General features: G+C 39.6%; 1 protein-coding gene across 1 annotated transcript; it reads left to right on the top strand.

Moving 5' to 3' along the window:
- Positions 1 to 360: 360 nt before the first annotated feature.
- SUPV3L1 (Suv3 like RNA helicase) lies at positions 361 to 27,667 on the top strand. Its single transcript, XM_030862432.2, has 15 exons — positions 361 to 674; positions 6,237 to 6,314; positions 6,704 to 6,811; positions 8,166 to 8,280; positions 9,432 to 9,600; positions 11,642 to 11,753; positions 13,795 to 13,872; positions 15,170 to 15,261; positions 16,454 to 16,634; positions 17,410 to 17,503; positions 18,244 to 18,463; positions 20,129 to 20,209; positions 20,566 to 20,742; positions 23,232 to 23,380; positions 24,038 to 27,667. Exons 1-15 carry the CDS (start codon positions 401 to 403, stop codon positions 24,471 to 24,473), a joined length of 2,364 nt encoding a protein of 787 aa, XP_030718292.2. The 5' UTR covers positions 361 to 400; the 3' UTR covers positions 24,474 to 27,667.
- The last annotated feature ends 100 nt before the right edge of the window (positions 27,668 to 27,767 follow it).

Genomic DNA, 27,767 nt, shown 5'->3' with positions numbered 1-27,767 from the left:
CAAGGCTCTTGGCCGTACTGCCCACGTGCTTCCGAACACTTACCCGCAGGGCCAGCTTGCGTCATGTGACACACCTCGCAGGTCCCGCCTCTCATCTGTGACATCCCCAAAGGTGCCAGATTATTTTTTTAAAGAAAGCTGGCTCCAATCTCCAATAAAAAAGAGAGAGAGAGAACAAGGACTTGCAAGCACTTATCTTCTGTGATTTTCGCTTCTAAGCTTTTCCTCCCCTTTACGAGCAATCTTCCGGCACTACTTTTTCGTTATTGATCGGGCGTCTTCCTGGGCAGCTCCGCTGTTCTGGGTCTTTGCGGGCTATAGGCACTGGCGCTGTGCGTCACTGCCCGCCGCCGTGTCCGCAGGCTGCTGCAGCCAGCCTCCTCTCCAGTCTGCGGTCTCAATGTCCTTCCCCCGGTGTGCCCTGTTGTGGGCTCGGCTTCCCCCGGGGCGCCAGCCTGGCCCCCGGGCAGCCATCTGCTCTGCCCTTCGCGCCCACACTGGGCCCTTTCCTGGGACTCTGGGGCGCGTTCCTGCCGTTGCCTGCGCCTCTTCCTCTGCCTCAGGAGGCTCCAAATCTCCGAACACGTCCTTGTTCGTGCCGCTGACTGTGAAACCGCAGGGCCGCAGCGCTGACGGCGATGTCGGGGCCGAGCTAACCCGCCCTCTGGACAAGAGTGAGTGCAGGAGCTGGCGAGGGCGGCGCGGGTGGTGTTGCAGGGCCCGCGAAGAAGCTTACCCCCGCCCCCCCCCGCCCTTCCCCTGGAGACCCGAGGTCCCCTCGAGCGTTGTCATCGTGCCTGTCACTGTCTGCCTCCCTTACTGGCGTGTGAGCCCTTCAAGGCTTGGGACTGTGTCTTATTGATCCTTTGATGTGCTGCTCCAGAAGTGGCCTTCTCCCTTTCACTGTTGTCCTGTGAATGGTTTAAGCCCTCTTGTGATGGGACGATTCACCTTTTTCGAGTCGTTAGGTGGACGACTGATTTCTAGTGTACTCTTTCTTCTCCCCCGCTACCCAGAACTATTGCTCCGAGAAGGGACAAGGGAGTGGGGCATTGAAAAGCCAGAGGAAGATTTCTTTCAGGAGTTTTTGTCATTGACTGGGTACCTAGGCAAACCAGACACTGTGTTAGGCTGTATGGTGGTTGCCAAGAGGAACCAGACTCACATCCAGATCTCTTCCGCTCCAGAAACTTACAGTCTCGTGGGGAGGAAGGACATATGAATGGCCAGCTGTAGTACAAGGTAGAACGTAAGGGTGTGCTCACCGAAAGTGGTAGGTTCCCTGGTCATCCGGGGCTCCAGAGGGAAAGGAATCGCTTAGCATCAGTAAGTGGCAAGATCTAATCCTATTGCTCCCTTGCAAAACATTGTTTAATGTTTTTCCATTGTTCCCAGTTTAAAAGGGTCCTCAATCCCTGCCTGATCTGGCGTGGGTACCTGTTGGAGAAGCGTTGTTGCCAGCCACTCTCCTTGTTTCAGTCAAACTGATGAAATGTGCACTTGTGCCCCAGGGCTTTTACACATGCTACTCCCTCTGCCTAGAATACATCTGTAATTCCATCTTCTTCTTTTTCTAAAAATAACAATGGCTAATACTCAGTGTTTGCTAGAGATAGGTACTGTTTTAAGCATGTGACCCGTTTAATCTTTACTGTAACTCTTATGAAGTAGACAGTCTTTACCCCTGACACTTATCTAGTCATGCAGTAGCACATACATATACTTATGTATTATGTAAACATATATATTATATTTTTTTTTTCTGGTTGATTGTAACACATACATATATGTATATAAATTATATGTGTATGTGTATTTTTTCTGGTTGATTGTAACACATTTAGCCCTGTGAACATGATTGACTACAAGTAGAAAGATGGTGCATATTTGTGATAGTCATTACAGCACTTAAGTGACTGGCCCGATTTACAGTTTACTTACCTTTTCTCCATTTCCCAAATGGTAAAATGAGAGTAGTATTTTCTTTGCTTACATCTCTGGATTGTGAAAGTCATGATAAAGAGTTGGGCAAAGCACTTTGAAAAGTGTAAAGGGGTGAACAAATGTAAACTAGTATCACTTGTACTAAACATTTGCTATTTGAAAAATGGAATTACCCTGCAGTAGAATCTGTGATGTGTGGAAACTGGGAAAACTATCACCCTAGGAGCCCAAATAATCCATCCCAACTATATAGCATAGGTTGATGTGAGGATTTAACAAAATACTTTTTTGGGGTATCATATAAATAAAGGTTCTAAGCCTCTCTTTCTTTAGGCTGTTAATAACTGGTGTAAAATTCCTTGGATGTATTTTTACTCATGATCAGCTGGTCTCACCAGATTAGTGTTTTGAAATCTTTTGGGCACTGTTATGAATTTTTAAGTGTTTGGAAGTTCTAACAATGAAGTGCAGCTACCTTTGATGGCAGAGTGGCCCTCCCGTTTCTTGGACAGCTGACTAAGCTGGAAGTTTTGGGTGGTCTCAAGTGGAGCAGTGAAGGAGGAAGGTAGCACCCAGGCACTGAGGTAAGCTAGGTGAGCCCTGGCTGACCATGGGTGATGGATGCACCACACATGATCTCTTTCTGATTTTTGATTGATAACTGGTATGTTTACAGGACGTGACAACAACAAATAATATTCATGGTGAATTTTATTAGCAGTTGTGACTCCTAGGGAAGGTTATCAGATTAATTGAGACAGGTTGTGGTAGTTTCCTCATAGATGCTAGTAGTTCTAGATGGGTAGATGCAGATTGGAACTTGGATTCGTAGGGTTGAAGCCACTCAGCTCCGTATTAGTAAAGTGAACTGGAGTCAGAGTTTTTGGGGAAGCTTGCTTGTCAAAACACCTGGATTGGTATGTTCTGGCGAATCACTCACGAAGTACAGAATTACGGTGTAATGCTAAGGGGATCAAGATTATGGAGACAGTTTCTGCATAGGGTATTAGGCAACACTTTTCTGCCCAGAGCACAGCTAGCTTCCTGGATGAGAATCATGCTGTTGGTTACAAGGGGAACCTTAAGAAAGAACAGAAGCCTAATGAAGTCATTGTAATTTGATGTAGGTGTATCAGGGATAGATACATTTGAGGGTGTAGGGAATAGTCATCTCTCACACCCATCACCTGAGAGAGATGCAGAAGGGTCGGAGGCATTTGGCCTAATGCAACTGTCTGCTGCAATAGGGACAGTTTCAGTAAATCTAGTACTATTTTTTATAATTCCCTTTCTGATGATACAAAAGGTTCATCATGAGTTCAACCACTACTAGAACAATATTTCAGTACTTCTTCATATTCAACAAGAGTGGTAATACTAGTTGTAATATTAAAGGGGTGGATACTAAATGCCACTCCTAGGTGGTCTTTGGTACAGTCTCTTCAGGATTGATTCTCCCTTTCCTTTTTGGATCCTAGAGATGTTCTGATCTATTCTGATCACTTCTCCCCACCTGTGTTTCCACTGTAACTTTGGCATTTCCAATTCTGTTTTGAAGAGGTTGAGTTTTGTACCTTTCCACCTGCTTCTCCAACCCTCAAGTGATCATAGAGCTTTGATGTATTAAGTAATGGGCTTCTAGTTAATTACTGATAAGTACAGTGGAACAAGCAAATTAAAACATTTTAACAAAATGGGTAAATCATAAGGTTTAAGCAGTCCCAACCATTAGTAGTAGCTACTTCGTTCTTCATCGAGATGTACGCGGAGTGAGTAAAGTGGATCATTTTTGTGTAAAGACTCATGTGAGGTACATTTACATTTTAGAAGAGAACCTGTTATTAAATCCCAAACTCCCATTGTAGGAAGCTGGAAGAAAGCTATTAATTGGTTAAAAGTTGTAGTACTGAGTCATTTCTACTGTGGCTGAAATCTAGAGAGTCTCCTTTAATCACCGTTAATTTAAATGAGAAGTAACTGTGATCCCCAAATCAGGTCATTCTGTTAAGAACAATGAGACAGGGACTTCCCTGGTGGCGCAGTTGTTAAGAACCTGCCTGCCAGTGCAGGGGACACGGATTCAAGCCCTGGTCCGGAAAGATCCCACGTGCCGTGGAGCAGCTAAGCCTGTGTGCCACGACTACCGAGCCTGTGCTCTAGAGCCCGCGAGCTACAACTGCTGACCCCCTGTGCCACAACTACTGAAGCTTGTGCACCTAGAGCCCATGCTCTGCAACAAGAGAAGCCACCACAATGAGAAGCCCACACACCGCAACAAAGAGTAGCCCTCGCTCGCCACAACTAGAGAAAGCCCGCACACAACACTGAAGACCCAACGCAGCCATAAGTGAATGAATGAATGAATGAATGAATGATTTTTAAAAAGAACAATGAGACAGTTAAAGCTTAATTTTTATGAAAAACAAAACTATGTTTTCCATATACTTCTGTAGTAGATTAAATTTTTTTCCATGCTATTTCCATTGTGTTAATGTTTTTGCAGTTATCTTTTAAATTTTAGATAAAAGAAAGTATTGATACAGAGAAGCTTCACTTATAGTATGTGGGTAGTATTCATTTTTTAAAACAGCTGTACAGTATGATTTACATATCATAAAGTTTATCCATTTAAAGTGTGTAATTAAATGGTGTATTTGCAGGGTTGTGAAACTATCACCATAATCTAATTTTAGAACATTTTCATGACCCCAAAAGAAATCCCATACCCAGAAACAGTGACTCCCCATTCCCCTAGCCCCCACTCCCCTCTGCCCAGCCCGTGGCAACCACTAATCCACATTCCCTTTCTGTTTGGACCTTTCATATAAATAGTATACAATACGTGGGCCTTCCTGACTAGTTTCTTTCACTTAGCATGAGAAACCTCATATTTCTGAAGCATTTTAAATTGAGTGAAGTATCATAATTCTTGCATAACACTGGAGTGTTAGTTACAGAAAATGGATTAATTCTAATAAATGTGATGTCTTCAGTTTGTATTGAGTTTATAGGTCAGCAGAATTTCCCCAAGCAATTGCATGTGCCTTTTTTGTCACTGATTTTTCCACTATTGTAAAGAAACTGTTGGACCCACTGGGTACAAAGTAACAGAAACCCAGAAATATCAGGATAGCTGCCTGTGATAGTAGATATGTTTGTATGCATCTTACATTTAGTTGTGGGCAAACCTAATGGCTAAACCAGCGACTTTGAAATTCTCTCATTCTGCAAAACAAAGTTTTGATAGTGAGATGCTTTATTCAGGCTTAATTTCTTCAGTGAGTGTTGTGTGTGTGTTGTGGTTGGATGCAAGTGCAGTTGGTACTCTGGTGGGAGGCAAAAATACAGGCCACCTGGCCTTTCTGTGTTTCATGAGCAAAGACTGTATCAGTTTTGGCCTGCCTTCCCAGAAATGTAGAGGGTGTGGCTGGATTAGTAAAATGTTTATCTCTACAGAATAATGCAGTAGTGTTTTAACATGTGCAATGTTAATACAATCTCAGCTTGATTATTTTCCCATGTACCGCAAAAAAAAATTTTAAAAAAAAAAGTATTTTCACCTGTAAAATTAGGGACTCTTAGTGGCATGTTATTTCAGCAGGTATCTAATCCAGCCTCCACTATAGCACAGTAATTTCTCTGCTGTCACCCTTGAAATACAGTCATCTAAGCCTTGCTTGAGTACTTTTCAGTGACAACGAGCTGGCACTTTTGTGAGACAACCCCTTTTCCCTGTTCTCATTATTAGGAAATTCTTGTATAAATTACACTGAAATCTGTTTCCTTCACTTCCCACTGACTTTAGTTATGCCATCTAGAACAAAATATGTATAATCTGTTCTCCCTAAAATCATCTCCAAGCTAAAGATCATCCCTGGCTCCTTTAGTCATTCACACGAAAGCATAATGATCTGGCCCTCACAGTATTGGTTATCTTTCTAGATACCTTTAGCTGCTCACTATTTGATGTTCAGAATGGTTGTAAGTAAACAAAACAGAACATGGTTATCTAAAAGTGGTCTGATGGAGGCTAGGGGTGATGCTAATCCTGTAGCACCTTGCTTAGTCTTCTGCAGTATTACAGGAATATTGCATTGTTTGACTTTATACTTTTTCTAGACACTATTAAACTATAAAGAGTTTGTAATCAACTAAAACCTTCAAGTTCTCGCAACACTCAGTAGACTGCTGCCTTGAGTGTTATGACTTCAGGTTTCTTTTGCTCTTTGGGCATTTCTCTATCTGGAAAACAAATGTTAAACATATGTTAAATTTTTATATCTTTCTTCCAGATGAAGTAAAGAAGATCTTAGATAAGTTTTACAAGAGAAAAGAAATTCAGAAACTGAGTGCTGATTATGGACTCGATGGTAAGGCTAATAAGATTTCCATTAGAGACATCTTATTACTGCTTAGATTACAGCTTTGTCATTGTTGTGTGGGACCTAGTGTGGCCTGGACATACGTATTAATACATAGTTGTAATCTAGAGAATGTCCCTGACTTTTGCTTCTCTGTAGGCAGGAGATCGGCAGGAGGCACCTGGGGAGCCAGACACACGGCAAGGGAGCTGTGTGTTCAGCTTTCCTTCATGCGCTACTAGAATATCAGTTTTAGCCCGATCATAACAAACCAGCTGTACTACAAGAAAAGAAAAAGACACTTTGATGAGTTAGGTGTGACGTGTATATGTATTTTTTAAAATGAGAAATTAAATGAAAACTAAGTCCTACCTGTTTTGATTTTGTGTTTCCCACAGCTCGTCTCTTCCACCAGGCTTTCATAAGCTTTCGAAATTATATCATGCAGTCTCATTCCCTGGATGTGGACATTCACATTATTTTGAATGATATTTGCTTCAGTGCAGGCAAGTGTTTAGAGACTTTTTAAAATCCTGTTGAGCATACTTTTTATTTCTTCCTATGTTTATTTCGCTAGTTAGGGCGTATTTGCTTTAGAATAAACCCTGTTAATATCCTCTGTAAATAATTCAGTGCTTTCGTAGGAGGCCTTCTAGGTCCTTTTGCTTTTATAGTGGGTCCCTGAACTGGTTATTAAATCACCCGTATGTCTTAGGCTGGAGGAAGACTGGGGTCTTCATCTGTCATTATCTGCTCTTCACTATGTAGTAATATATAGGCTACAGTGAAATAAACTCTCACACAAGACAGAATTAATACATAACAGATTCCATCTGTTTCTGCCACTGGCTTGTTTCTCCCTCATATTAGGACAAAGCTCTTGCTATAAAAGATAAAAATGTAGGAACATTGGGCTTCCCTGGTGGCGCAGTGGCTGAGAGTCCGCCTACCGATGCAGGGGACATGGATTCGTGCCCCGGTCCGGGAAGATCCCACATGCCGCGGAGCGGCTGGGCCCGTAAGCCATGGCCACTGAGCCTGCGCGTCCGGAGCCTGTGCTCTGCAACGGGAGAGGCCACAACAGTGAGAGGCCCGCGTACCGCAAAAAAAAGAAAAAAATGTAGGAACATCGTTATTTTGTTCCCATGGGCAGTTTGGCTTTGGTTATATTTTTAAGTATTTGACTATTAGACTTTTGCCCTGGGCCAGGCACTGAGGTAGAACCTGGACACAAAGCAGAATTGGACACAACCCCACCCTCATCAGAGCCACTAAGGTGTGGAGACTTCTTGCTGAGGCGTCAGTTCACTTCCATGTTTTGTCTCTTAGTGGTCTCTGTAGTTTAAAAAATACTTGGCACCTGTATTTCTCTTCAGTAACCACAGGCCTTCTCTCTAATGTATATTCCCAGGTCCTTTGTTTTTTGTTGTTGTTTGTTTGTTTTGTTTTGACCGTACCATGCCACTTGCGGATCCTAGTTCCCCAACCAGGGATCGAACCCGGGGCCCCCTTGCGATGAGGTGCCGAGTCCTAACTACTGGGCTGCCAGGGAATTCCCCCAGGTTCTTTGTTTTTAACTTAACTTTCATCAATGCTGATCTTTACCTGTTTGCGTAGAAGAAGTGGAACGTGGTTGTTGAAAGCCAATTTTCTGTTTTCCTGGAAAATATAAGTGAAATGAGGAGGAAAATGTAAGACAAAGCAGGACCTCAGGAAGGGATAGAGTTCCTTGTTTTAGGGTTTTTCTTTTTATTCTGGCAATGCCCCCTTAATTTAGCTCACTAAGAGTAAAGTTCTCATTCAGTGCAGTTATGGATAGCATTTAGATTGCACATATTAATGCAGTGTTTTATTTTCCAGCTCACGTGGATGATTTATTTCCATTTTTCTTGAGACATGCAAAACAGATATTTCCTGTGTTGGAATGTAAGGATGATCTACGTAAAATCAGTGACCTAAGAATACCACCTAACTGGTTAGTTTCTTTATTTGTAGATTTGAAATTTTCAGTTTCTAATCTTGGAAAATTAGTGATCATTATGTACTTTTATTGTATGCTGGATGATAAATCATAAGTCATCTAGATTGTTCTGTTTTCTCTAGAAAAGTGGGCAGTTTTGGCAGGCAGTTAACTGGTGTCTCCCCTTGAATCCTAATCAAGTTTGGTTTAAGGTTTTATTAGGGCGGATCTAGAGTAGCCCTTTAGGGTGTCATCCTTACAATTCAGGTGTGGCCTTCCTGGTGTCTCAGCTGAATACGCTATTAATGAGCTCTCCCCTCCACCACTGTGGCTGGAACTCCAGCATCTCCTAGCACTTTGCCACCTCTTTGAGACTTTCCACTCAAACTCTTAGCAAGCTGTCCTCTGTTAGGAGGACATGCTCAGCCCAGCCCTTGGCCAAGGACCCAAGGAACTCCCACACAGACTTCAAGGCTCCCCCTCTATTGCACCCTTTTTTCTCTTTCACACTCTGGCTTTCAAATTCCAGCTGCTTCAGCAGCTTTGAACTTGATCTCTACTGCTCAGCTCAGTGGGACTTTTACCTTGCTTGGGTTCCACCTCCCTATGCCCTACTGGAGTACAGCAGGGCTCATCTCAGGTGTTCCTTTCTTTTGGGGCTTGTAGTCCTGCACTGCCTCCTGTCCATGTCCCCAGGCAGCTGCTGTATGTATTTTGTCCAGTTTTGTACTTGTTTATGGTGAGAGGGCAAGTGCTCATGGCCAGAAGCAGAAGACTCAGTCATTTTATTGTATATGCTGAAATTCAGAAGCCTAGGAATATTTATTTATAGGGCATATGTGGAGCTGCGGAAATAATGTGGACAAATCTCTGGAGCTGTTAGCAGTTTAAACTTATTTTAGGTAACTCTTGGGGAAGGGGATTTATACAGTGGCAAGAATATCCAATAAATTAATTTGCATTTGGATTTTTCTGTCCTCTAGTTAGTAAATGCTATTCTCGGAAAGCAGTCATTTTAGTGTGGATATGAAGCTCATCATTTAATTTTTCAAAGATGCTATCTTATGAATGTTAAGAGGATGTTTCCTTGGAATTTTTTTCATTTAATACCTTTGCCAGGATTTTGAGGTTAATGGAATTAAGCTGTTTACCTACTCATGTTTTAGGTACCCAGAAGCCAGAGTCTTACAGCGGAAGATAATATTCCATTCAGGTCCCACGAACAGTGGAAAGACTTATCATGCAATCCAGAAATACTTGTCAGCAAAATCTGGAGTATATTGTGGCCCTTTAAAATTACTGGCACATGAGATCTTCGAAAAGAGTAATGCTGCTGTTAGTATATTACCAAATATTCTCTCTTTTTCTTGTTAATTTTCTTGTTAATATTTTCTCTTTTTCTTGTTAATTCTCTCTTTTTCTTATGGGGGAGAGTAGAGTGAAGGGGGTAGAGGGGGAGGGCGTATGTAGTAATTTACTGTTAACAAAAAGTGCCATCTTGCATTGCATCTAACAAGCCATCAAGTGTAAGATGTACTGTTATTTTATGTAAAACTGAGAAGGAAGATGATGCTGCCGACTGAATTCTGACATGCCATCCATTGTTAAGAGGTATCCTGGTTTCAGAGATACTAAAATGTGAAAAAACGTGTGTATCAGAATGAGTGAAATACAATATTACAGAATATTTCACATATACAGAGGAATGCAGGGAATAACATTCAGATAACCTGAGTCCACTACCCAACTCCCATCAGATTCAAGAAATAAAATATTATTGGGGAATTCCCTGGCGGTCCAGTGGTTAGGACTTGGTGCTTTCACTGCGGAGGGCCCGGGTTCAATCCCTGGTGGGGGAACTAAGATCCTGTAAGCCACGTGGCACGGCCAAAAAAAAGAAAAAGAAAATATTGATATAGATGAAACGCCCTCTGAACCCCTTCTTTGTCTCCTCAGAGTTACCCACCTACTCTGTTGTATTCAATTTACCTTTTTTTAAGATTAGACCTTTGATGCTGTCAACTAGAACTAACGATAAAGACTGAGAAAAGGACTGAATGCCCTGTGGTCTGAGGCATCATTTCAGTAAAGGGGCCATATTTTAGTTCATTGTTTTATTATGATTTTATAATGAAAGATTAACCCGTTTTGGTAGGCGATTTGCATTCTCTTTTATTATGTTCTGAATAATTTGTGTAATTTGCATACATAATGCCTCCTTATTCGTAAATACTTAAAGTATTTCCACAGAACAAAGACTTTCTTTTACATAACCTCAGGATATTCATCTAAAGTAGGACATTTAATATCGATAGAATTCCATTATTTAATCCACAGTCCATATTCAAATTTTGCCAGTTGTCCTATAAACACTGCCACCACTCCATTTCCCCATCCCCCCCCCACCCCAGCATTCTGTTCAGGGTCTCCCGCTGTGTTTTATTGTCATGTTTCTAGTACAATTCCTCAGTCTTTCTGTCTTTCATAACCTTTACATTTTTTTTTTTACATCTTTATTGGAGTATAATTGCTTTACAATGGTGTGTTCGTTTCTGCTGTATAACAAAGTGAGTCAGCTATACATATACATATATCCCCATATCTCCTCCCTCTTGCGTCTCCCTCCCACCCTCCCTATCCCACCCCTCTAGGTGGTCACAAAGCACCGAGCTGCTCTCCCTGTGCTATGCGGCTGCTTCCCACTAGCTATCTCTTTTACGTTTGGTAGTGTGTATATGTCCATGCCAAACCTTTACATTTTGAAAGACTACAGGTCAGTTGTGTTGTAAGTTGTCACTCAGTTTGGATACGTCTGATGTTTCCTCATTAGTTTCAGGCCACTGTGGAGACCAGCTGTTCCAGTTTGCCTGGACTTTCCCTGATTTAGCACCAAGTGTTCTTCATCCTGGGGAACCCCTCAGTCCTTAGTGGACGGGGGTGGTTGGTAACTCAAATACACCATAGCATTGATGTTGGTCCTTCTCAAAGAAATATATTAGGAGGTCTTTATATTCTTAAATTTTATTTATGATATTCTTCTTGAACATAGAAACAATTTCATTTTAATAAACTAAAATGGTACAGAAACTATTGAAATAGTACAGAGGTAAAAAGTGAAACTGCTGCAATTTCTCATGCTTTTGTTATCTGAGAATTTAGCTGATTTGAGATGTTTCCAAGTTTACATAGGTTATATAAGAGAGTGGCTTTTGCTTTCTTATTAAAATTTTTTTTAAAGGATTGGGGATATTTTGTTTCAACTATTAGACAAATAAATTTGATGTAATGGAGAGAATACTCTATTAAACATCCAAAACTTCTTTTTGCTATTGTTTTCAAGGTGGAAATAATTCCAGTTTTCTTTTTGTCATCTTAGGGTGTGCCATGTGACTTGGTAACAGGTGAAGAACGTGTGACAGTAGAGCCAGATGGGAAACAGTCTGCCCATGTTGCTTGTACTGTTGAGATGTGCAGTGTTACAACTCCTTGTATGTATATACCATTTTAAAAACTGTATGGTTTAGTATTTTTTTATTTTAAAATTCAGATGAACATATGGAATGTGTTTTTTATTGTGAAAAAAATTTTAAATTGAGACAAAGAAAAGAATAGTACAGCAAATACCCAGGACTTACCACTACTTAAAAATGCCAAACTTTCTCTTATGTTTGCTTTTGAATTTCTTTCCCTTTTTCTCATAAAAGAACTGAAATGTCACTAAGTATGAATTTTCCTTTGTGTCGCTCCCCAGTTCAATTCCTCTCTCCTCTTTTGATCCAGTTGCTATCAAATATTTGGTATATACCTTTCCTTTTTTTTTTTTTTTTGGTATCACTGTTATGTATTGCCTATCAATACTGTGGATTGTGTGTTTTAAAACATTTACATGATTATCATATTGCATTATTATTCCACAATTTGCTTTTTATTTTACACATTTTTTAGATCTAGTCTTGTATACATATACATGTATCATGAATATATATCACATTTATTCATTTAAATTGTTATGTAGTATTCCATATTATGACTAAAATTATTCATTCCTCTATTAAAGAATATTTAGGTTGTTTAACGTTTTTCACTATTACACATAGTACCACAGAAAACTTCTATTTAAGTACTGTAGTTTTGAAAGTATTTTAAATGAAAATTACCTTTTTCCTTATTATATAGGCAATCATTTCTTCATTATAGAAAACATAAAAATAAATGCAAAGAGAAGGAAAAAAAAAAAATCTCCCAATTCCACCCATCCAGAATCAACAAGTATTAACCCTGTGGTGTATATTTTCTAGACTGTGTTTGTATTGTGTATGCATTATACTTATGTGTGCATCGTGAGTGTGTATATTAAATAAAATAGGGATTATATATTATGTACTATTTGGTAGCTTGCTTTTTTCATTTTAATAATCTTAACTTTCTGGGTAAATGGATAGTTTTCCAAAAAATCCATTTATTCTAAAAGTAATACATTGTAAAAATTAAAATAGCACATATAAATGAAAATTCCTTCTTCTGTGCCCTCTTTCCTAATCTTGTTTGTATACGCTCAGATATGCTAGTAATTTTTAATCTGATGGTTTTTCAGTATAAAATTAGCTTTCTTTTGTTTGCTAAATGTCGTTGTGGGCACATTAAATTTTTCCTTTTTTTAAAATATGCTCCTTGCAACTCCTTGGTATTTTGGGAAGCAAACTAAAATATAATTTATATGACTTAAAAAGAATAAAATAATATGGTTGGAAGCATTTTGGCATTAGAAAATAAAATGAGCCATTATTTTTTTTTTTACCATAATAAGCTTTAAAACCCCTAAGAATAAGCAGAGCTGGAGCTCAGGGAATTACACGTTCTTCTCTGGTTCTCCTCCTGACACCCGTCTGGATTCCTGAGGTGCTTCGTTTTACTGCAGGGTTATCTACTCCTTGGTCCCAGGAGCTACTTCAGTTGCTGTGTGGATGTGTTCTTATTAGGCAGATTCTCCAGGCTGCCTCTGAGATTGCAGAAAATAGGACAACTGAACCTGTTCAGTTTGGGAGGCAGTGCAGTAGAGACAGTCTGGGTTTGAATTTCACGGTTTTAAATCTTACACTAGGGCCAGTGACTTAACTTCTCTGGGTCTCAGTTTATTCTTCTGTAAAATGTAAATGTAGGGGAATTCCCTGGTGGTCCAGTGGTTAGGAGTCCTCACTTTCACTACGGAAGGCATGGGTTCAGTCCCTGGTTGGGGAACTAAGATCCTGCAAGCTTCACAGTGTGGCCAAAGACAATTATTTTTAATTTAAAAAAAAAAGATGAGATTAAAAAAAAGGAAATGTAAGTAATAATGATACTTACCTAATGGGTTTGTTGTGAGGATTAAATGAGTTGTAAAGCACTTAGAACAAGCCTGCTAGAAACGAAGCACCTAATAAGTAATGATGATGATTATGGTGGTATTGAAAGCTTGCATTTTGGTATTGTGGTTTGTTTATAATACTATTGAAGTAGATTGTCTTGCTCATGATAACTTTTTATTTTAAGATGAAGTGGCCGTGATTGATGAAATTCAAATGATTAAAGATCCAGCCAGAGGATGGGCCTGGACCAGAGCACTACTAGGTTGGTGGTCTTATTGCTATAAAACCTGTGCTTTGTGACATCTTCACTGGGATTTATCTGCATTTATCTGCTTGACATTGCCAAATAGAGCCAGCTAGATTCTCTCTTGACACAAATCCATCAAAAAAGTCAGCTAAGTGTGAGCTTTAATTTTCTAAGTATTGTTCTAATAATGGGAAGTCCATTTCTTCTGTCATAAAATTAGCATAATCACTTAATTAAAGTGTTCAAATCTTGCCATATTTACACAACCACTATTAACATTTTGGTGTTTTATGGCAGTCTTTTTTCTCATGTATATGGTGTTTTGTGAATATATAATTTTTATCTTGCTTTTTTTTTCAGTTCTGTTGTTTCATAGACTTTTTTTTCATACCACATATTAATGTTGCATGTTCTCCATTGAAGAACTGTACTATACAGTCGTCCTTTTGGTATTTGTGGAATGTTGGTTCCTGTACCCGCACAGATACCAAAATCTGCAGATGCTCAAATCCTTTACAGTTGGATGGCTTCTGCAGCCATGAAGTCAACCAACCACGGATTGAATATGCTCAATCCGCGGTTGGTTGAATCTGCAGATGTGAAACCTGTGGATGTGGGAGACCAGTTGTAATTTGTCCCAAAGAGTTGAACATTTTTCTCTATTATTAATGATGCAGTAAAAATCTTTGTAGGCGTTAACTTTTTATTCATTTTATTACTTCTTTAGGATAGGCTCCTGGAAGCGAGGTCCATAGACATGAATGAACGTTTCTCCTGCTTGATATTGGAGTGAATTTTTGATCAGCATGTTGTAGGGCAAGTGTTTTCAAATTTAAAAACATAGGTAAACTTTCTGTAAACAAAGAGTATACACTAAAGCCTGTAATATAAAATAGATGAAAGTGGATACGCTCGGGGTAAGGAGCTTGGAGTTTCTTCTACCTAGCAGCCCCCAGCCTCTGAGGCACCTCAGTGATTCCATGGAGCCTAATTTGAAAAAAAAATTATAGGACTAATGTTCAGTATTAACCATCAAAATGCAGGTTCTAGTACAGGCTGGCTTCATCCTCTAGTAGACTCAAAACCTTGGCCAAAGCAATTTAAAAACCCCAAGATTTATAAAAGTGGTGATAATTTTCGCCTACTAGAAGGTTTTGTTTTGAGGTTAGAATCATAGAGACAATATGAAAACACTTGGTGAAGTTGTAAAGCAATAGGTAAGCAAACTTAAAGTATTTTTGGTATGTAGAGTATTGCATATTTAATTTTATATCTTTAAAATTTTAAGAAACGCCAATTTTGCATTTAACAGGACTCTGTGCTGAAGAAATCCATTTGTGTGGAGAATCTGCTGCTATTGACCTGGTTACCGAGCTTATGTACACAACTGGGGAAGATGTGGAGGTACTAGATTATACACTTTTTTTTTTTTTTTTTTTTGCTGTACACGGGCCTCTCACTGCCGTGGCCTCTCCTGTCGCGGAGCACAGGCTCCGGATGCGCAGGCCCAGTGGGCCACGGCTCACGGGTCCAGCCGTTCCGCGGCATGTGGGATCCTCCCTGACCGGGTCACGAACCCACGTCCCCCGCATCGGCAGGCGGACCCCCAACCACTGCGCCACCAGGGAAGCCCCTAGATTATACACTTTGTTCTCAAGGTGGCATAGCAAATAGCCCAGAGTACCCAGGCAGTGGCTTCATAGGCCCCAGATGGTGGCAAAATCAGAACTTGAAAGATTAGCATTTCCTCGTAGTTGACTAGATCATACATAGTTGGTTGACCCTCATGAACTAAAGTTCTGACTGCGTGGCTGTCACACCCTAAGTCTCCAAAAGTATAAGGAGATTCCTTATCTTTTCTTGACAAAACCTTTTGGAGTTTAAACAGAACTCTTTAGAATTAAATAAATCAGGAATGTTGGAAGTTGGAGGCTCCAGCAAAAGTTTGTGATTTTCAGTCTCAGATATTGGGGACTTTGATATATATCTGATTGGTAGAGATAGTTTGTACCCTTTTTCAAATTCCTAGAGTAGGAAGCCACTCCTTTCCATTTAATCCTACTTTTTGTTTTCTTTACCAGACTTCTGTAATAAAATGAAGAAATATTTTTAAATTGGTCCATTACTTTAGTTTTGTGCTCAGCTTTCAGGGAGAGATAGTGGAATGTAGTGGAAGAAATTCTGGGTTCCAGTCTTGGCTTTGCTGTTATTCACTTTGTGTTTTTAAGCAAATCACAGAAGGCTAGAACTGGAAAAATCCTCATCAGACCTGATCTTTTATTAGACTCTATTTTATTCTTTCATAAAAGGGAAATAATATTAACCTTTCTGAAATTACCACGTTGCCATAAAAATCAAATATATGTGAAAGTGCTTTGAAAATTTATGAAATCCTGTGTAACATTTTGTTAATTTAGAAATACCGGTGAGAATGGATGGTAATATTTGTAATATCAAAATAAATGTTTTTCTGTATTTTCTCCTGAAAAAGTTGGAACTTATCAGTTTCTAGCTACTCTTGATTGTGAGTTTTTCACAATATTAGAAGAAGCTGAGTTAGGTATGTTATTTTACAATATCATATCGTTTATTGTAGGTTCGAACCTATAAGAGGCTTACCCCCATTTTTGTGCTGGATCACGCATTAGAATCTTTAGACAACCTTCGGCCTGGGGACTGCATTGTCTGTTTTAGCAAGAATGATATTTATTCTGTGAGTCGACAGATTGAAATTCGGGGATTGGAATCAGCTGTTATATATGGCAGTCTCCCACCTGGTAATTATTGGCTTTCATCATGACAAGATATGAAATCTCTTGTTTTTGCCATTTATGTTGCGATATGTCTAGAAAACACAGTAAAAGATATGAATTAAGTTGCTTGGTGTGTAATTTAGTATAGGTCATATAAAATAAATATTCCTCTAGTCATCTTCGTGGTGATAGAAGTATTTTAATTATTTATAGCTCTTGTTACTTGCTATTATTAGACTGTATTTTTAAATGTTGAGCTGATGATTTTCTTACAGAAATGTCATTAAAATATGAACTTGGTAATATTCTTAAAATATTACCAGAAGTCTATTGATGAGTGTCCTCAGAAATGATAAGAGGATTGTGTTGCTCTTTGTGGGGATACTTAAAGGAATGGAAATAAAGGATAACCGGCTCCTTGAGAATGTAAAAAAATAAATTTGAAACAATAAGAGTTTTATCCATAAAAATGGAGAGTAGGAGGTAAGGGTTTCCAAGATTTAGTTAGTTACTTAGTTACTTAGTTAGTTAGTTAGCGGTACGCGGGCCTCTCACCACTGCGGCCTCTCCCGTTGCGGAGCACAGGCTCCGGACGCGCAGGCTGAGCGGCCACGGCTCACGGGCCCAGCCGCCCTGTGGCATGTGGGATCTTCCTGGACCGGGGCACGAACCCATGTCCCCTGCATCGGCAGGCGGACTCTCAACCACCTGTGCCTCCAGGGAAGCCCCCAAGATATATTTAGTGTGATGTAGTAAAAGATTGAGAATACTGATTTAACATAAACTGTTGCTGTTTTAGGGACCAAACTTGCTCAAGCAAGAAAGTTTAATGATCCTGGTGATCCATGCAAAATCCTGGTTGCTACAGATGCAGTTGGCATGGGACTTAATTTGTAAGTAATCTGTTTTTAATAATCATGGATATTCAGTGGGTTAGATGGAAATTAAAAAAACTTATAATTGGCATTAGAATGACCAAACACTTTGATTTAGGAGAATGGATATTATAGTATAGGTCTGAGATTTATCTTGCTCACACCTGTTGAGGGAATAAAATGAAAATATCACATGACATTTGGACTTTTGAGTGCTGCTTCCTACCACTGCTAACCTATTACATTACCTCACTTGATTTTCACTGTCTGAGTCAACAAGGGTGTGTGCCTGTTGGGTGTGCGGGGCCAGCCACTGTGTTTAGGGGTTAACAATATTAAGCCTGAATATTCCTCTCTGGGGAATGAATGCAACTGTACCTTTATGCATGAAAGAACTATTCAAAGCCATTAACAGCAGTCAGTGTTTAAAAGTAGCCTAAGAAGGCTTTATGTGGTTTATTTGTAAAAAAGTTATTTTCTAGAGCCTTACTGAGGTATAATTTACATATTATACGGTTCATGCATTTTAAATGTATAATTTGATGATGATTTTTAGTAAATGTACACAGTTGTTAAAAAATGCTATTTAAAGGGAAGAAAAAGAATTACCAACAAACCCTTTTACCTTACTTTGTAAATAGTGGGCAATATTGCAAGTAGGCCTAAACTAGAATTAGAGTGAGCATTTCTGTAATGAATCAAATGATGGACGGTTTTTCAGACAGCAGTCCATGACATCAGTTGTATTTCTGTTTCAGGAGCATAAGAAGAATTATTTTTTACTCCCTTATGAAGCCCAGTATCAATGAAAAGGGAGAAAAAGAAATAGAACCAATCACCACCTCTCAAGCCTTGCAGATTGCTGGCAGAGCTGGTAGATTCAGTTCAAAATTTAAAGAAGGAGAGGTTACAACAATGAATCGAGAAGACCTCAGTTTATTAAAGGAAATTTTGAATAGGCCTGTGGATCCTATAAAGGTAAGGTGTAACATAGTAATTGCTACTTCTCTATGGAGGACAGTCATTCCTTCCTTCACTTACTTTCCAGACTTTTGCCTCAGACACCTGGAAACAAATAAGCAAAAGAAAATTTTGTGCCATGAAAATCATGTCAAGAAAACCCTGCTTTGGACTTCCCTGGCAGTGCAGAGGTTAAGAATCCACCTGCCAATGCAGGGAACACGAGCTCGAGCCCTGGTCCGGGAAGATCCCACATGCCGCGGAGCAACTAAGCCCGTGCACCACAACTACTGAGCCTGCGCTCTAGAGCCCGTGAGCCACAACTACTGAGCCTGCGTGCCGCAACTACCGAAGCCTACGTGCCTAGAGCCCGTGCTCCGCAGCAAGAGAAGCCACCACAATGAGAAGCCCGTGCACCACAGCAAAGAGCAGCCCCCGCTCACTGCAACTAGAGAAAGCTCGTACACAGCAACAAAGAACCAACGCCGCCAAAAATAAATTAAGTAAATAAATAAAAAAATAAAGAAGAGAAAACCCTGCTTTATTGCTTTTGAGAGGCCTAATAGAGACCCCTTTGTTAGAGAATGGTATGCAAGTGAAAGATTCAGATTTTACAAATGTAGCCATAATATAACAAGTTTAGTAAACCTGATTTTCCTTTAGTTCTTCCCATAATCTAGCAGTGGGTGGGGATAGGGGCACAGTTGCTTCAGGTGGGCACACACTATATCAGCAGACTGAAAATTGTGAGAAGCTCGGAAGTAGAAGAAACCTTTGTGTGGGGGGCAAAAATAGCATTAAGCTATACAACTTCGAACCAGTAAGGACAGGGTTAAATTTTGGTTAGTGTAGTTAATGAGGCAGAAGTGTACATGTTTTAAACAAACTTACAAATTAAAGTTTGCCTGGAAAATTCACTAATTAAGGCTCATCTGATTTTAGTGAACCCAGGTAAAACGGTATATAAATGAGAGAATGCAAGGAAAAGTTCCTGGAGGAAAGCTGTGGTTGAAATCATTTCTGTAGCTTTTGTTAAGAGTGCAGCTGATAATGGATCTCCCCCACCTCCCTCCTGTGTAGCTCCTTTCTTTTTTTTTTTTTTTTTTTGTAGCTCCTTTCTTGTGTTCATCGTCTGCCTCCCTCCCATGACTCATCTCTCTCTCCTCCTTTCCTCTTTCTTTTTCCCATTCCTTTTCTCTCTTATTTTCTTGCTTATACTTATTGTGGGCAATTCTTAACATTGTGTAAATATACAGGTAAAGAGATAGCTGACCTTCAATTTAGACATTTTCTCTTTATGTATGTATGTCAGTTTTATTGCCCTGGATAAAGTGATTGGGTTTTCCTTTTTCGTTTTTGTTCAGTGGAGAGAATTGGGACCCCGGAAACTATTTTTGGTACTCTATCAGATCATCATAGATTTTAGAAATATAACTAAAATATAAGCAAAAGATTAATTACTCAATGGGTATACTTGATTAGTTTTACTAAATCATCTCGTCAGCTTTCCCAGTTGGTAATAAATGGCAAAGTATGATGCTTTTCTCTGTTTTACTTAAATTCTTGTCCCTTAACTCGTTTGGCAATAGCTTAACCTGAATATAGGACTTATCTTGAAATAACTTAAGAAAACTTATCCTTTAAAAAAAAAATAAACTTATGGTCGTTTTTTCTTTACTAAAGGCAGCTGGTCTTCATCCAACTGCTGAACAGATTGAAATGTTTGCCTACCATCTCCCTGACACAACGCTTTCTAATCTCATTGTAAGTAGAAACTCTTACATCGCTTTTCTAAAAAGGTCAGTATGTCAGACAATTACTGGTTAACCTTGTGGACATGAATGGATAGTCTGTTTTTGTGAAGTTGCTGTTTATGAAGTTTATCTTGAAAGCGGAAACTTTCTCTCAAAATCTTTTGGGACTTTTGTCCTGAGGAATTTTCTGAGTATTTTAGGTCGGGAAGGCTATGGGGGAAGTCTGTTAGCTTGAGGAGGCAGTGAATTAAGCAGGCCTTTCTGGAAGTCTGTTAATGGATTAAAGTGATTGTCATTTATAGACTTGAGTACTTTATTCATGCCCAGCTAGGTAGTCCAGTAATTTAATATATTTTTTCCCCCCAGGATATTTTTGTAGACTTTTCACAAGTTGATGGGCAGTATTTTGTCTGCAATATGGATGATTTTAAATTTTCTGCAGAGTTGATCCAGCATATTCCATTAAGTCTACGAGTGAGGTATGTTTTCTGCACAGCCCCTATCAACAAGAAGCAGCCTTTTGTCTGTTCTTCATTGTTACAGGTAAGCCTTTATCTTCGTGATATTTTGAGTTGTTTCAGGTTGATGCATTTTCCCCAAACAACAGTTTGTTATTCAAAATAAAGAAATAAGAGAGTACCCTTTAATATGAGGTACTGTGTACGAACTTAAATAAAAATGGCTCTTTTTTCTTACAGATAATTTTTTGGGGGAAGGAGAAGTCTTGCTTTGTATTTGGGCTTATATGGTAGCCTTTTTGAAGAAGCTAAAACAAAAATAATTAAACAGTTTTTTCGAGGAAAGGGGTCTTTGCCTGATGATATACTTTTTCCTTATTGGTGTTGGGTAATATGTTTTGGAAGGGAGGTGGCTTTGGGGTCAGTAGTGGCCATAGTATTCCGTTTTCTTAACTATCAGGCATTGGGCCGGAGATGGCTGTCTTGTGTGAATTTGGTGCCAAGGTTCCAGCCTCTTTTCTTTTAACTCATTTGGGTAGAGATACAGATCTCTAACTTCTGAGCACAAGATTCACCCAAACAGGGGGACTAGGCAAAGGCAGTAGAAGCTGAACTTCCAGTCTCCTGCCGTGTCTTCTCACATCTCTGGGCCCTTGATGTCCCTCTTGCTTCTGCTTGGAGCGCCCACCCCGCTAAATCCAAAGGTCTCCTCTTTGCATCTTTTCCTGATTCATTGTTGTAGTTTCACTGCCATCTTCTTAATAGATGTTAGCTTTCTGCATACTAGCTCTGTTTTTACCAAATCTAGTTATAAGCTTATGTTTTAAATTACTTTAAAATTACACAAATAATACATAAGTACTTTTTTTGTGTGAGCAAAATTAAAACATTAGAGAAGGTTAAATTGGGCTACCACCTTCAGTCTCAGTCCTCTGGCATAACTGCTATTATCAGCATTGTGTATCCTTGCAGACCTTTTCCGTTACATTTGCCTACATACCTGTATGAGTAGAAATTCTAGTTTTTGTTGGGTGGGTGTGCTTTCCCATAAATGTTACAATGAATTAGTCTGTAGCTTGCCTTTTTCTTTTTTCCTTAATGTGTCTCAGAGGTGTTCCGTGTCCAGCTATTTACTGTGTCCAGCTATTACCAGCGCTCTGTTTCTTAGAGCTGGTGTTTGTGAGAGAGCTAACTAGCATAAGGTTGAAGTTTATGGAACAAAGTCTTAAACTTAAGAAACTGGCCTGGATGGAGCTGGAGCCCATGGCCCTGACCCCATTTACACCATCCTTCAAGCAGCTACCCTAATAAAGCGGAAGCATATTACTAAGGAGTAAGGAGTCTGGAGCAGTACAGGTCAATAGTTGTTATGTGTTGTGTTTACAGATTGAAATGTGAAATCTAGAGATATTTCTTTTTTCTTGATCTCCATTATTACTGAAGTATAAAGGAGCTCAATCCCACTGATGGTCTCTGATGCCCCTTAGGAAGTTGTTTTGAAACTGTGTTCCATGGCTCCTGCATGGGCCTCTCTCCCTCCCCGTCTCTGAGCAGCTCCGTGCTTAGCTGTTTTACATATGGGCTTCCATTAGTTGTTTGTGGCCAAAAATATTAAAGCCACTGCCTTTATAAGAGAACTTTTTGGCATGTCCTGCTTATTAGTAAGTTAGCGTGGTCACATTTACATTCTTCATGGCTGTCCTACTTGGCATTTATTAAACCTAGAAGAATGCACCAGACTGAAATTAATAAAATTGTGACATTATTTAACCACAATTATTTGAAAACTGCCCTGCCTCTCTAAAGTACTGACCTTGCTTAGGTTAAGTATTTAGAGATAATTTTCCCTAATTAGGAAATGAACCATTTGAAATCACCTTATCCTTGAAGCTAAAGATTTTAAACTTCTGCTTGATAGTTCTTGCATGGTTTTATTTCTGTCTCCTATAGTATATTGTGATGCATAATAATGCCTAGCATTGTCTGGGAGGCGGCATATTCTCCAAGAGTGTTGTGTGGTTCAAGAAGGAGGTATGATGGTCTTATGGTAATGAGGAAGCTGAAGCACAGTGGTGACTTGGCCAAAACTATATAACTAGTAAAGAGGTAGTCTCTTTACTAGTTTGATTGACTCATGACCAACCTTGCACGAAGCCACCTCAAAGAGTTTCTTTATAATAAGTGAGGATATTAAAAAATACAAGCTCACATTTGAAGCTATAGGACTGTTGCATGAAGGAATGAGAGTCTTTGGGTACTGTCTGCCTAGAACTTAGAACATTAATTGTTCTTAAAAGTTAATAGACAGTCCCTGGAAAGCTAGTTCATGTATATATTGTTGCCATGGTTTTGGAAAAAAGAAGGAAATCATGTCTTTTTTTTAAAAAAGTACCTTTATAAGATATTAAATGTTCTCTAAAATACAGAAAAGTATAAAGAAGGAGAGAAACCAGCCTGCCTATTGAGATATAGCCACAGTTAACATTTTGTTGTGCTGTTTTTTTTTTTTTTCTGGTCACAGACTGAAGTGAATTCTGATTGTTTTACCAAATTCGTTTCTTCTGTTTCTCTCAGTTTGCCAGGCAGTATAGCAGGAATGAGCCCCTGACCTTCTCATGGTTACGACGATATATTAAATGGCCGTTACTTCCACCTAAGAATATTAAAGACCTCATGGATCTTGAAGCTGTTCATGATGTCTTGGATCTTTACCTGTGGCTAAGGTACCAATTTTTTCCTGTATGCACTCTCATTTTTTAAGTAATAGGGTGAATCAAAGGTTTTATGATGGTCTTTTGCACTTTCAAATTAGGGACATATTTGCAGGGTGCTCTATTTTATGTTTATTGTCCATTAAGGCAGTTGAGCCTGGTTTATACCTATTCCAAAAATGACTTAAGGAGTTCTTACGATTCTAGTTAAGATAGGTAGGTGAGAAAGTCCCCTAGATCCTTGTGACGCAAATGGTGATCCCTGGACCAAAAGCATTGTTATCAACTGGGAACTTGTTAAAAATAGAGAATATCAGACCCACCCAAGGCTTAATCAAATTCTGCATTGTAACAGGATCCTGAGGTGACTCATGTATACATTGTGATGTGAGAGGTACTGCTGTAGATCAGTGATTATCAAAGGTGGGGCATGTCCCACTAGGGGAGCATATTGGAATCATTTAAGATATGAGCAAGGACCGACTCTCATAACAACATCTTCCTTAGGTGTGTTGGCTGAAATAAAGGTTGAGCAAAGGCACTGGACACAATTTTGCAAAAGCAGAATATTTGGAATGAGTCAGTGTTAAGATGTAGTTACTTCATTGAGATTAGTCCAGTGACTGCGGTAAGAGCTGTTCCTATAATGTAATATGTCTTTTTTTCCAGCTACCGGTTTATAGATATGTTTCCAGATGCCAGCCTTGTTCGAGATCTCCAGAAACAATTAGATGGCATTATCCAAGATGGTGTACATAACATCACCAAACTGATTAAAATTTCAGAGGCACATAAACTGCTGAATTTGCAGAACTCATCAGCAGAAAGCCAGTCCCGTTTGTCAGGAACAGTAAAGAGCCGAACTAGAAGGAATCATGGCACCAAAGCTTTAGGGAGTAAAGCTGCTGAACCACTTGGCTCTGGTGCAGGAGAGAAATCCCTTGCTTCCAGATTGGTGCAGCAAGGACTCCTCACTGCAGACATGCTGAAACAACTAGAAAGAGAGTGGATGACACAACAAACTGAGCATGGCAAAGGAAGAACAGAATCTGGGACTTCCTTAAAAGGGACAAGAAGAAAGAAGAAGGAACCTGATTCAGATTAGTTTTATTTTTATTTTTGCAAATAAAAATCTATTTTAAAATCCTTTTTTTCCTCATATGCATTTACTGCCTGCTATGGTACTGTGGCTATCTTTTACTGGTCTTTTTTTTTTTTTTTTCTAAGAAAAATTAACTGTTAAGGATAACTAAACTGCTGTTTGTTTTGTGTCTTAGAGGATTTATTTAAAGATTTATTTAATGGCCATTTGTAGTATAGCACTAAGACAATGCACTATAAGGAACTCTGCGTGGGAATAAAATCAGTTTGGTGAATTGTTTTGACCAGTTTCCTATACCTTTGCTGAGGATGTCACAGGTAGAATTCTTTGACAGAGGTTGCTGTCTGTTGTACCCACGTACCAGAGGCTGTTCTAGGTGCTGGAAATACGCAGTAAGTGAGACAGATAATGTTCCTGCCCTTGTGGAGATTATATTTTGGTATGGTGACTGACAGGAATAAGTTAAATAAATAATGTCAGCTCTGTGAGGGCAAATATTGTTGTCTGTGTAATTCACTGCCATATCTATGGTGCCTGGAATATAGTAGAAGCGCAAATGAATGTGAAATTAATAGATGTGATTTCAGAGATAAATGCTAGAAAGAACTAGAATAAGGGAAGAGAGTGGTAGTGGTTGGTGGGCTATTTTACATAGAGTGAGTGGTCTTCCCGTGTCCAAAGGCCAGTCTGATGCATAGTGGCCTTTACTTGTCCAATAAAGATTTTAAGCCTTGGTTAGAGATATAGCTAAAAGGAGCTTAAGGACATAGTCTTTGGAGTTGGATAGATCTTGGTTTAGCTTCTCTCATCACTACCAGTTCAGTAATCTTACCTTCTCTATGACTTGGTCTCCACATCTGAAAAAGATGGACAATAACACCTACTTAGTGTTGTTTGGGAGGTTAAATGTGATGAGGTGCCATATAGCACAGGACTTGGTATACAGGAAGTGTTTTATAAATGAACCTGAAGGTTTGGGTTCATTCTGGGCTGTGAATTGAGCTCTTAGGTCATTCGAAGAACTAAACTAATTTCTTGAGCAACTGCTAAATCGAGGCTGACTTCAGACTAGGGATTAAACTGATTTGGTTGTAGTTGGGTCAAGGAGTAGCCAAGTTTACAGTTAGTCATCTCTCTGACTTTTTCTTCAGTAGTTCAGAGTTCAGATGATATTTAATTGATAGCAGTCTTTATTCTTCTAACCTTTGCCTTCATAAAGATAAAGGCTGAACAGGCAGCACTGACTGTATCTCTCCCTTACTTGTGGATAATCAATAGTGAAATGCCTGGAACGGCATATTTCTTTTGATACTTTGCGTTTGATCAACTTTAACTTCTAGGACTTGCTTTCCACTGTGAATTAACGTCATGGCAGACATAGTCTATTCTTGCCCAGATGGTCTCAAGAAATACCCATGAACTGAACTGGATAATGGGTTTGGTCTCGTATTTACGTGGTGAGATACGTCAATTAAGAGGGTTATTTTTTTTTTCATAAATTTATTTTATTTTTGGCAGCATCGGGTCTTCATTGCTGCTCGCGGGCTTTCTCTAGTTGGCGGCGAGCGGGGGCTACTCTTCGTTGCAGTGCGCGGGCTTCTCACTGCAGTGGCTTTTCTTGTTGCGGAGCACGGGCTCTAGGAGCGCGGGCTTCAGTAGTTGTGGCGCACGGGCTTAGTTGCTCCACGGCATGTGGGACCTTCCCAGACCAGGGCTCGAACCCATGTCCCCTGCATTGGCAGGCGGATTCTTAACCACTGTGCCACCAGGGGAAGCCCTTGGAGGGTTATTAATTCTCTCACTTTCTCCAGTTTAGAAGCTAGAATTGGTAAGTCAGAGAGGACACTTAGGCAAGACACTTGCAGGTTAAATGTTAGTGAAGCCTCAGATAAGAGGAGTGGAGGTGGGGTGCTGTCAGAGAAGGGCTGCTTGAACATTGAGCTACAGAGTGTTTATAAATACTGGTGATAGTTTACTTTTCACCTTTCCCGTGTTTGTGGGGGAGGGAGAGCTCTGTGGTTAGGCAGAAGAAGAGATTAAAAGAAAGATGAAATCAGGTGAAGCAAAACAGGAAAAATATAATTGGAATGGCCCTGAATAACTCTGCAGTGTGTTTAAAATTGTCACTGTGAAATCAGGTCTTCCTTCTCTGCTACAAGTTGGACATGTCACTTATCTTTCTTTGTGGGCTTATGGGGCAAGCTAAGTTCAAGGCATACATTTCACTAAGGTCATGTTTTCAATATTTCCAAAACTTCTTTTTTTTCTTGCAGTTTTCTAGCAGGTTTTGAAATACTTGCCTGAAAACCCTCCTTGGACTATTGTGGACTCAGCCGAACATCAGCATTGGGTATGGACTGAGGCTTAGATGCGGACCTCAGTTCCATCAGTACAGATCTGGGTAATTTAGTAAAATGTGGTTAGTACGTAAGTGGTTAACAATAATAACCAATGACTTGTAATGCTTTGTACATTGTTTATGGACGAGTGTGAGTATACAAAATGGAATTGGGTCTTTTGAAAAATGACTTATTGTGAATCACAAACAAAACTGTCATCACAAATCACCAAAAATTCTTACACCTCAGACCTGGGAGTCTGTAATTATGATGCAGTCATTCTTTGTGTGTCCTATTGAAAACAAAGCTCTGAGGATATAATGAAAAGTTGTGGTTTGATAAGAGAAGCAAATGGATAAATGAATTAGGCTGTTAACCCTACTCTATTTTCAAAGGTTGTAAAATACATAAACTTGAACAGAGATAACAATGTTTTTAAACATGCTTCGGAGCACTATTATCTAAAAGTCTGTCACTCAACATAGTAGGACAGTTCCAACAGAGACGATAAACAGTAGTTGTCTTAATGGGCAGAAAGATGCCGGAGAAGGGGAAAAAAGCTTTCGAAGTAGGATCGGGTCTTGAAGACTGAATTTAAGAAGGTACTTTCGGCAAATTTGGGTTGAGGAGGCGTTCTGAAGTCCTTTAAAGCTACGCTCTTAGAATCTGCCCAGAGATTCAATATCATGTGCTCCTTAACGAGTCCCGGCCTTTGAAAAGCCCTTGGTGCTTATAGAGGCTTGGGAAAGGCTTGTAACCTCAGTGACTACTTTGTTGTTGTTTTAACATCTTTATTGGCGTATAATTGCTTTACAGTGGTGTGTTTCTGCTTTATAACAAAGTGAATCAGTTATACATATATCCCCATATCTCTTCTCTCTTGCGTCTCCCTCCCTCCCACCCACCCTCCCTATCCCACCCCTCTAGGTGGTCACAAAGCACCGAGCTGATCTCCCTG

Source organism: Globicephala melas, chromosome 16 (assembly GCF_963455315.2).
Source record: "Globicephala melas chromosome 16, mGloMel1.2, whole genome shotgun sequence".
Classification (NCBI taxonomy): domain Eukaryota; kingdom Metazoa; phylum Chordata; class Mammalia; order Artiodactyla; family Delphinidae; genus Globicephala; species Globicephala melas.
The sequence above is the reverse complement of the archived record's forward strand: the minus strand, read 5'-3'. Positions and strand labels throughout refer to the sequence as shown.